Below are 10,982 nucleotides of genomic sequence, written 5' to 3'. Positions count from 1 at the left end.
CGCTGACGCTGACCTTAAATTAAAATAAACACATGCCACAACTGTTCTTTCTCTTACATATATTTTTATATTTTAGGTATTGCCTCAGCAGCTACTCGTATGACGAAGCAAGAAATGATGGAGTCATCCTCACTTTTCTCTAATATTTCCTATATCTAATTGATCCCTACATCCTGCTAATTGTACCCATTTTGAGTTGTCTCACATAGATCACCTCTTTTCCACCTTCTTATGTGTGAGTGGATGCAAAACCTTCCTAACCAGTTTCTCTACTTCCTACTATTCCAATTCATTCTTTGCATTATTGTCAGCTTTATATTTCCAAACACTTCCAGGACCTTCAAGAAAAATGTTTGAATTTCATAATAGGTCATAAATTAGTTTAATCTTCTGAACCACAATAGAGAGGAATTTTGTACCAGGCTCCTGGGAATCACTTTATATGACAAACTACATCCACTTGAGTGGACAAACCCTTGGAGCAAGTCAGCCCAAGATGGTGCAGCTTTATTAATCCTTAGAGTCCAATAGGAGATCCAAGATTTGGAAGGGAGATGGAGGTTTTTCAGAGAAAGTGATGAGTTTACACAAGAAACAAACAACATAGGGGCAAAACCAGATTATAACACCTCCAAAGAACTGAAACAATTCATGTACATTAAATATTTTAAGGTATATTAATATGATTTCAGGGTCTTCAAGTTTCCTTTGGGAGGTGTGTGAAGTAAGAAGAAATGAAAATGTAATCATTATAGTGTATACACACCCTTTCTGTCTTTCTGAAACAATAATTCTGCAATAAACCATTGGTGAAAGATGCGTTCTCATCTTTGTGAGAACATCTCCCTTTTCTAAAACACTAGCTTGCTGGTGACTAGATCTTTGAAGACATACTTTGGTGCCCCGAAAGATACCTGATTAACCAGACCAAGGGAACCAAGAAGGAGATTACACCTCTATCTTACTCTTATTAGTCTCTTTGCAGTTTGTACTTTCAGTAGACTACCTGTACTTAAATTTGCTTCTTAAAATATGATGAAGACTGCAGAAAAAATACTATGTCCATATTACAGGTAAAGCAACAAAGGTCCCCAAAAGATGGAGTGACTTGGCCAGGATCACAAAGCTAGTAAAAAACTCATTTACTCTTTTTGTAACATGTTAAGTCCTATCAAGTCGGGATTCTAAAACTATGGGAGAATTAATCAAAGTAAATATCTTTATTTTTATTTTTTGAGACAGAGTCTCGCTCTGTAGTGCAGGCTTGAGTTCAGAGGCACTATCTCGGCTCACGGCAGCCTCTGCCTCCCAGTTCAAGCGATTCTCCCACCTCAGCCTCTTGAGTAGCTGGGTTTACAGGCACCGCCACCATGTCTGGCTAATTTTTTGTATTTTTTTAGTAGAGATGGTGTTTCACTATGTTGCCATGGCTGGTCTTGAACTCCTGAGCTCAGGCAATCCAACTGCCTTGGCCTCCCAAAGTGTTAGGATTACAGGTGTGAGCCACTGTGCCCGACCTACTTTTTGTATTTTATTAGAGACGGGGTTTCACCTGTTGGCCAGGCTGGTCTCGAACTCCTAACCTCAAGTGATCCACCTGCTTCAGTCTGCCAAAGTGCTGGGATTACAGACATGAGCCACCACTCCCAGCCTGTTATTTTTTTAAAAATTTTAAGAGACAGGATCTTGCTCTGTAGCCCAGGCTGAAATGCAGCTGTGCAATCACAGCTCACTGTAACCTCGAACTCCTCCCACCTCAGCCTCTCAAGCAGTTAGGACTGCAGGCATGCACTATGTTGCCCAGGCTGGCCTCAAACTCCTGCCCTCAAGTGATTCTCCTATCTCTGCCTCCCAAAGCACTGCGATTACAGGCATGAGACACCGCATCAGGCCCCAGAATAAACATCTATAAATCAAAGAGTCTGTAATGAAAGCAGCTCTACAAAATTAGTTTAGTGCTGTGTTTTCTCTATTAATTTTTTTTTTTTTTTTTTTGAGACAAAGTCTCGTTCTGTTGCCCAGACTGGAGTGCAGTGGCGTGATCTTGACTCACTGCAAGCTCCCACTCCTGTGTTCCCGCCATTCTCCTGCCTCAGCCTCCAGAGTAGCTGGGACCACAGGCACCCACTATCACGATCAGCTATTTTTTTTTTTTTTTTTGAGAGGGAGTCTGGCTCTGTCTCCCAGGCTGGAGAGCAGTGGTGTGATCTCGGCTCACTGCAAGCTCCGCCTCCCGGGTTCCTGCCATTCTCTTGCCTCAGCCTCCCGGGTTCCTGCCATTCTCCTGCCTCAGCCTCCCGAGTAGCTGGAACTACAGGCGCCCACCACCACGTCCGGCTAATTTTTTGTATTTTTAGTAGAGGCGGGGTTTCACCGTGTTAGCCAGGATGGTTTCGATCTCCTGACCTCATGATCCGCCCGCCTCCACCTCCCAAAGTGCTGGGATTACAAGCGTGAGCCACCGCGCCCGGCCTCTATTAATAATTTTTAGTTATGCATCATGTGTCTATGTTTTCATTCCATCATGAGCTCCTCGAGGATAGTGCTTAGGTGATATTTATCTCTGTCTTCTGGCACTGTATTTCTGCCATCCAGGCAGAAAAGGCTCAATAAAAATGTATTGAATCGAATAACTATTTGTAATTCACATAACAGACAAATGCCTGATGCCTACGCAACTGTTTATTTCCCCTTATCAATAAATGTCAGCATTGTTTTCTCCTTTCCCTGCTTTCAATTTCCTGACTGGCCAAGGAAATTTCCTTTTTAAATTCAAAGTTGGCACACACACTGAAGACACTGCGATAATCTTAATATATTCCTTGTAGGAATGTGAGAAGTGTTCAGAGCAAAGGGTTAACATATTTGGAGGTCAAAAAATTGATTCTAGGCTGGGCCTGGTGGCTTCCGCCTGCAATCTCAGCACTTTGAGAGGCCAAGGCGGGTGGATCACCTAAGGTCAGGAGTTCGAGACCAGTCTAGCCAAAATGGCGAAACCCCAACTCTACTAAAAATACAAAAATTAGCCAGACTTGGTGGTGAGTGCCTGTAGGGCCAGATACTTGGGAGGCTGAGGCAGGAGAATCGCTTGAACCCAGGAGGCAGAGGTTGCAGTGAGCTGAGATCGCGCCACTGCACTCCAGTCTGGGAGACAGAGCGAGACCCTGTCTCAAAACAAAGAAACAAGCAAGCAAGCAAACAAACAAAAAACAGGCTGGGCGTGGTGGCTCACTCCTGTAATCCTAGCACTTTGGGAGGCTGAGGCAGGCGGATCACCTGAGGTCAGGAGTTTGAGACCAGCTTGGCCAACATGGCGAAACCCCATGTCTACTAAAAATACAAAAATTAGCCGGGCATCGTGGCGCCTACCTATAATTCCAACTACTCGGGAGGCTGAGGCAGGAGAAGCTCTTAAATCCGGGAGGCTGAGGTTGCAGGTTGCGTGTGACACAGCCGAGATCGCGCCATCGCACTCCAGCCAGGGCAACAAGAGCGAAACTCCATCTCAAAAGAAAACAAAACAAACAAACAAAAACCAACAAACAGCAACAAACAAAACGGAGGATGGCAGATAACTGTCCAGATACTTTCCAGCTTTGCCGCTATATGAACTATTCCTTTTGTTTAGTTTGTTTTCAGCATGGTTGCTTTGGCACTTTCACGTACATTCTAGCCTCTGGGAACAGGCTTCCTAGAATAACAGGCGTTTGCCCCAGAGGCCGTGGGGTGGCCTCACTTTGGGGGCCTGGGTAGATCGTGGCTCCCAAGCCTGGACTTTGGGCTCGCAGGCAGGATCCCTTCCAGCCCAAGCATCCCGCCCAGGCAGGATCCCTTCCAGCCCAAGCATCCCGCCCAGGCGCGCCAGGCAGAGCCCCGCCCCACCCGGCCGTTCCCTTCCGCCCCGGGGCGCGGATCTTGCGTTTGAAACTGAGCAGAGCAGGGCGCGGAGCCTGGCCGGCAGGCCACGTGACAAGCCCGGAGACAGCTCCGCCCACCCGCTTCCTGAGCCGCACCTCCCCGTCTCCCTCCTCCCTTCGCACGTGGTGCCGCCCCTGCTGCCTGCAGCTCGCCCCGAAAACCCAGTTCCTGCAGCCATGGCTCCTGGCCAGCTCGGTGAGGTCCTAGCGGAGCGGCGCGGTTCGTGGCCCCCCAAGCTCCCGCCATGGGCGGCGGCGGGACCCGGCACGCAGGGGCGGCGCTGTGGACCGAAAGCCAGCGTCCCCGCGCCCCAGCCGGGCCCCAGCCTGCGTGGGGCCCGCCTTAGAGCAGGTCGCGGATGTAGGACCTGAGGAGGCCTGGGCCAGGCCTGCAAACGCTGGGTCCAGGTGCTGGCCTTGCGATTCGAGAGTCTCCTCCCCCAGACCCTCCCAAGGCCTTGCAGACCACAGTGCAAAGTGCTGCGAGTCATGAGAAAAAATGTCTTCTCTTTCAGCCTTATTTAGTGTCTCTGACAAAACCGGCCTTGTGGAATTTGCAAGAAACCTGACCTCTCTTGGTTTGAATCTGGTCGCTTCCGGAGGGACTGCAAAAGCTCTCAGGGATGCTGGTCTAGCAGTCAGGTAAGGCACAGCTAGTTCATCAGAAAGGAGTGTGATCACATTAACCAGGAAGTATTGTATTCCAGGCACCAGGAGCTAAATAAATGCCTTACTTACTCCTCCCAGTAGCGCTGTGAGGTTGGTGCAATACTTCTGCACTTTATGGAAGACAAAAATGAGGCTCAGAGAGATTTACCAACTTTTAAGACCCTGGACGACCGGGCGCGTTGGCTGATGCTTGTAATCCCAGCACTTTGGGAGGCCGAGGTGGGTGGATCACTTAGGGTCAGGAGTTCGAGATCAGCCTGGCCAACATGGTGAAACCCCTTCTCTACTTGAAATACTGAAATTAGCCGGTGTGGTGGGACACGCCTGTAATCGCAGCTACTGGGGAGGCCGAGGCAGGAGAATCGCTTGAACCTGGGAGGCAGAGGTTGTGGTGAGCCGAGATTGCACCATTGCACTCCATCCTGGGCGACAGAGAAAGACCCTGGACAACACACTGGAGAGATTTAGCAACTTCTGCACAAGTTGAGTAAGGGAGAACTGGGATTGGAACCCCTGCTGTTCCTGATTTTAGGACCCTAGTCTTAGCCACTTCCTTAAACAGATTAACTTAGGTGGGCCACTTGTTATGCAAGGAAAACTAAAATTACTTTGGTGATTTAGTAAAACTTGACATCATGAAGATTCCAATCTACCTCCCTTCCCTTAGAATCTCTGGTAACCATATGAAGGTGCAAACCATTCATTCCCACTTTCACAAGCCCTTCATTAGTCGACTAGGCCATGGAAAGAAGGGACTTAGAAATGATTAAGCAGGATGCCATTCCTGACGTCAGGGACTGGCATTCTGGCAGGAGAGGGAGTAAGTCTACTGAAAGGTAGAAAATGAAAAAGACTGTAGGATAGCTATTTAATAAACGACAGTGAGAGTTTGGAGGAACGAGATGCCCACCACTGAAATATATTCTAGAATGAAAGAGGTGAAAGATATCTGTCTGCTTTTTGTTGTCATGTGGAAAATTTTGCTTCTTGGTTTCTAGATCCATGTAGAGGTAGGTTTTCTTTGTGCAGTTCTCAGCTATGTGAGCAGTACACAACTTCCCTAAATTTAACAAGATGGTAAGAATGCCTTACTTTGTTAACAAACACATACTTTATATTATCCGATGTCTTTTTGTGTCTTGTCTCTGTGGTTTTCATGGGAAACCTGTGAGAATCATGGCAGGCAAGTTGGCTCTTTGCTCATCAGGAACCGAATGAGAATTCAAAGTCCGGACCTGCGTTCTTTCCATTGGGCCAAACTGGGTCCTCCTATGGTAATGGAACCTTCTTTAAGCAAAATCCTCATCTGTAGTCTCTTTTTTTCCCCACCAAACTTTGTATTATGGAAACACTTCAAACACAAAAGTAGAAAAGTGTAATGATCCCTTGTGTCCTGTATCTGTCACCCACTTTAGGTACCTATCAACTGATTAGTCTTATTTCTGTACCTCTACCCACTCTTCACTTATCTTCATTATGGTCATATATTCTTTCAAAACTGGAAATGTAAATGTGTTTCTCTTCTACGAAAGGATAAGAAGTTCACCATGAGTGATTTATTTAGAACCCAGCACAGTAAAGTTCATTGAATGAAGTGTAAACAACTTGGAGCATTTGATTTTTCTGCAACAAAGGCCACATTCAGTTGGAGTGGTATTTTATTCAGTTGCAGTGGTATTTCACATATATAAACTCTTAGAGTCCTTGTAACAACTTTTAGTGTAGGTGCTGTTATCCCCATTTTATAGGTAAGGAAACTAAGCACAACGTAGTTAAGTAACTTGCTTGAGATTACACAGCTAGTAAGAGGCCAAGTTTGTTTTATTTTATTTTATTTTATTTTTTTTGAGATGGAGTTTCGCTCTTGTTGCTCAGGCTGGATTGCAATGGCACTGTCTCAGCTCACTGCAACCTCTGCCTCCTAGGTTCAAGCAGTTCTCCTGCCTCAGGCTCCCAAGTAGCTGGGATTACAGGTGCCCACCACCATGCCAGCTAATTTTTTTGTATTTTTGGTAGAGACGGGGTTTCACCATGTTGGCCAGGCTGATATCGAACTCCTGACCTCAAGTGATCCGCCCGCCTTGGCCTGCTGGGATTACAGGTGTGAGCCACCACACCCGAGGCCAAGATTTTGTAGGGGTGGAAAGGTGTCACGACCAATTTTTTTTTTTTTTTTTTTTTTTGAGACGGAGTCTCCCTCTGTCGCCCAGGCTGGAGTGCAGTGGCCGGATCTCAGCTCACTGCAAGCTCCGCCTCCCAGGTTCACGCCATTCTCCTGCCTCAGCCTCCCGAGTGGCTGGGACTACAGGCACCCGCCACCTCACCCGGCTAGTTTTTTGTATTTTTTAGTAGAGACGGGGTTTCACCGTGTTCACCAGGATGATCTCGATCTCCTGACCTTGTGATCCACCCGTCTCGGCCTCCCAAAGTGCTGGGATTACAGGCTTGAGCCACCGCGCCCGGCCAATCATGACCAATATTTTTATAAGAGAAGACAGATTATAATCAGAAAAGCATAACAAATTTATTTAACAAAGTTTTGCATGACACAAGAGCCTTCAGAATGAAGACCCAGAGATAGAGGGAAAACCATCCATTTTTATGTTTAGGTGCAACAACGAATGCACAGAAGGTAGAAGTATGATTGGACAGCAAGGATATGCTGTATGCTAGTAGACTGAGGTGGAGAAAGCCAGGAAAGCCTGTCTGTCCAGATTCTTCTTGGCATCTCTAAAATTCCTTCTCCACCCTGCCCTCCAACAGGGTCTCCTGTCCTACTATTGGGCAAGGAGATGAGAGGATTTCTTTATGGCCAGCTCCTAGACAGAAAGCCAGGGGTAAGTCAGAATCATAAGTTTAATTTTTATGACTGACTTTAGGAAAAGGGGTTCTAGTTTCTGTAACCTGCCCTGGGGAAGAGAAATTCTGGTTTTTGTGACTTCAGGGAAGAATGAAGGGTGAGAGGCAAGAGGGCGGGAGAAAGTTAATTTTTTTTTTTTTTTTTTTTGAGAGAGTCTTGCTCTGTCGCCCAGGCTGGAGTGCAGTGGCACAATCATGGCTCATTGCAGCCTCCAACTCCCAGGCTCAAGCAATCCTTCTACTTCAGCCTCCTGAGTAGCTGGGACTACAGGTGCACACCAGCATGCCTGACTAATTTTTGTATTTTTAATAGAGATGGTTTCACCATGTTGTCCGTCTGGTCTTGACCTTCTGGGCTTAAGCGATTATGCCTGCCTTGGCCTCCCAAAGTGCTGGGATTACAGGTGTGAGCCACCGTGCCTGGACAAGATCTTGGTTCTGGCTGGGCGCAGTGGCTCATGCCTGTAATCCCAGCACTTTGGGAGGCTGAGGCTGGCGGATCATCTGAGGTCAGGAGTTTGAGCCCAGCCTGGCCAACATGGGGAAACCCCATCTCTGCTAAAAATACAGAAAAGAATCAGTCAGGTGTGGTGGTGTGCACCTGTAATCCCAGCTACTCAGGAGGCTGAGGCAGGAGAATTGCTTAAACCCAGGAGGTGGAGGTTGCAGTGAGCTGAGATTCTGCCACTACACTCCAGCCTGGGTAACAGAAAGAAACCCTGTCTCAAAAAAAAAAAAAAAAAAAAGATCTTGGTTCTGAGGCTGCTTCTGAGCATAGTTTTGGGTAGTGTTATCTACAATCATTTTATCCCAGGAAGTTAACCATTACCTCGCCATGAGGTAAACTGATGGATTTTCATTGGATTTTAATTAGTGAGTATACAGCAGTGAGCATACATAGAATTATTTCCCAAGACTACAGCCATTATGTATAAGTTCTTCAGTTCAAAGGAATAGCAAGCTTTTTAATTACCCCAAAGGTTTAATTCTAGAAGTAAATCCACCTTCTCTAAGTTTTAAGTGACTGTCTTCATTTGGAGGAAATGGATTTTATTTCCTGAACCCCAGGAAAATAAATTTTGAATTTGAACATTTATGTCACCAGTTTGTGGATGTTGGAACTATGTGTGTCATCATTGGTCAAACACCAGTCTTTTGTAAATGGCTCCCCTTAATAGGAGCATCTACCCAGGAAATTCCATATCTTACTGGCAGAACTTGCTACTTTAAAGTGTTTATTATAGTCTCAGCTACTTGGAGGATTACTTAAGCCCAGGAGTTCTAGGCGGCCATGCACTGTGGTTGTACGTGTGAATAACCACTGTACTCCAGTCTGGGCAACATAGTGAGATCCCATCTCAAAAAAAGCTATGTATGTTGATTGTAGAAAATTCGAAAGTGTGGAAAACTGTAAAGAAGGTAGTAAAAATGGATTGTAATTCTTAACGTGTTAATATATTTTCTTCTAGCATTTTATAAGCATGCACTTTATTTCATAGCTTACACAGAAGATAGATGCAGTTTTGCTTCCTGCTTTATTTATGTTTATTTATTTATTTATTTTTTGAGATGGAGTTTCGCTGTTGTTGCCCAGGTTGAAATGCAGTGGCATGATCTTGGCTCACTGCAACCTCCACCTCCTGGGTTCAAGCAATTTTCCTGCCTCAGCCTTCCAAGTAGCTGGGATTACAGGCATGCACCACCATGCCTGCCTAATTTTGTATTTTTAGTAGAGGTAGGATTTCACCATGTTGGCCAGGCTGGTCTCGAACTCGACCTCAGGTGATCCATCTGCCTTGGTCTGCCAAAGTGCTGGGATTACAGGTGTGAGCCACCCCACCCAGCCCCTGCTTTATTTTTTCTTATATATTGTGGACATTTTTACACACCATTACAACTTAAAAAGTCTGCCAGAGTGTTCATGGTTACAACTTTCTAGGGGTCAGCTTGGTGATACAGATTAATATTTAAATACAGTCCTTCACTTGACCCTTTGTCACATTGTGTGATTATTTTTTCTAGTTTACTTTTTTTCTCCATGTAAAACTTTTTATTTGACATTTCTGTAATCAGACCTCTCAATCTTTTGTTTAATAATTGCAAAGAATATTATACATATTTAATTTTGCTACATACATGATTTTTTAAATGCTTAAACCTTTGATTCATACGGAATGTATTTTTGTGTGGTTTTAACCAGTTATTCCAATACCACCACTTTATTAAATAGTCTTTTATGTCTTCACTCACTTGATATGCTATCTTCATGTGTTGTTCTTGTTGTTTTTTGAGATTAGAGTCTTGCTCTGTCGCCCAGGCCGGAGTGCAGTGGCATGGTCTCAGTTCACTGCAACCTGCATCTCCTGGGTGCAAGTGATTCTCCTGCCTCAGCCTCCAGAGTAGCTGGGATTATAGGTGCCTGCCACCACGCTCGGCTAATTTTTTGTATTTTTTTAGTAGAGATGGGTTTCATCATGTTGTCCAGGCTGGCTTGAACTCCCCAACTCAGGTGATCCATCTGCCTTGGCCTTCCAAAATGCTGGGTTTACAGCCATGAACCACTGTGCCCGGCCAAGGATATTTCTAATGCTTTTTGTTACATACTGCCAACTTCTCAATTGTATTTCTTAGTAATATTTAATGAGTGTGGCTTATGATTCAGTTTCTAAATTCTCTGAAAATTATAAAACCAATGCTGTGATAGTTACCAGTTATCCCTGAACATACACAACAGTTAGGAAATATGTTAAATAACCTTTTTTTTGGAAAGTTAATAGAATTTTACTTAAGAAATCAAATATAGTGAAAGACTTAAAAAATCAGAATTTTCTTGTTGAATTCACGCTCAAAATCTCTTGAAATGGAAACAGTAGATGCTTTGAATAGTGTAAAATAAGAGTTCAGCCACACCACTAGTACTCTTCTGTTTATCTGTTTTTCAGAGATGTCTCCGAGTTGACAGGATTTCCCGAAATGTTGGGGGGACGTGTGAAAACTTTGCATCCTGCAGTCCATGCTGGTAAGTGGTTGGTATCTTTCGTGTAGAACAGTCAGTGGTTTCCAGGAATATTTTAGTTGATAACGTCCTAAAATAAAGGAAGAAAAAGGCTCAAGAGAAATTTGCATATGAAGTTAATGTTACGAAGTTGCTGACAAATTTCATAATACGTTAGAACTAGTTTAAAATCCGGCTTGTCTTACTACTTGATGAATTCAGATTGTTTTCCTCTGCTTGCTATTACTCCTCACCTGATGCCTAATTTAGAGGCTGGTATTTCCTGCTCGAGTGGCTGAAGATATTTAGATTTCATAGTATGAAAAGACTTTTAAAATAGTTCAAACTTAGAATGAAGCATCACAATGTAACCGACTTGCAAAAGAATGTTTTTTCAAAGTGCTTTACATTTGTTCATTCACCTGAGAATGAACTATATATAAACCAAAGTGACAAGAAACTGATACCCTAGTTTGTCAGTTGTGGTATGATTTGGTGAATAAAGCTGAATGGCTACAGATCATCAGACATCCATTGACTTA

General features: G+C 44.5%; 1 protein-coding gene across 1 annotated transcript in view; it reads left to right on the top strand.

Annotated features, from left to right (window-relative positions):
• The first annotated feature begins 3,969 nt into the window (after nucleotides 1-3,969).
• Nucleotides 3,970-10,982, top strand: part of ATIC (5-aminoimidazole-4-carboxamide ribonucleotide formyltransferase/IMP cyclohydrolase) — a 37,364-nt gene continuing 30,351 nt past the window's right edge. Inside the window, 3 exon segments of the mRNA XM_017893526.1 lie at nucleotides 3,970-4,113; nucleotides 4,433-4,559; nucleotides 10,388-10,464. Of these exon segments, the coding sequence (XP_017749015.1) occupies nucleotides 4,095-4,113; nucleotides 4,433-4,559; nucleotides 10,388-10,464 (223 nt within the window). The 5' untranslated portion in view covers nucleotides 3,970-4,094.

The sequence above is a fragment of the Rhinopithecus bieti genome, unplaced genomic scaffold (assembly GCF_001698545.2).
Source record: "Rhinopithecus bieti isolate Rb0 unplaced genomic scaffold, ASM169854v2 scaffold_23918, whole genome shotgun sequence".
Lineage (NCBI taxonomy): Eukaryota > Metazoa > Chordata > Mammalia > Primates > Cercopithecidae > Rhinopithecus > Rhinopithecus bieti.
This window is presented reverse-complemented; position numbering and strand designations above follow the sequence as displayed.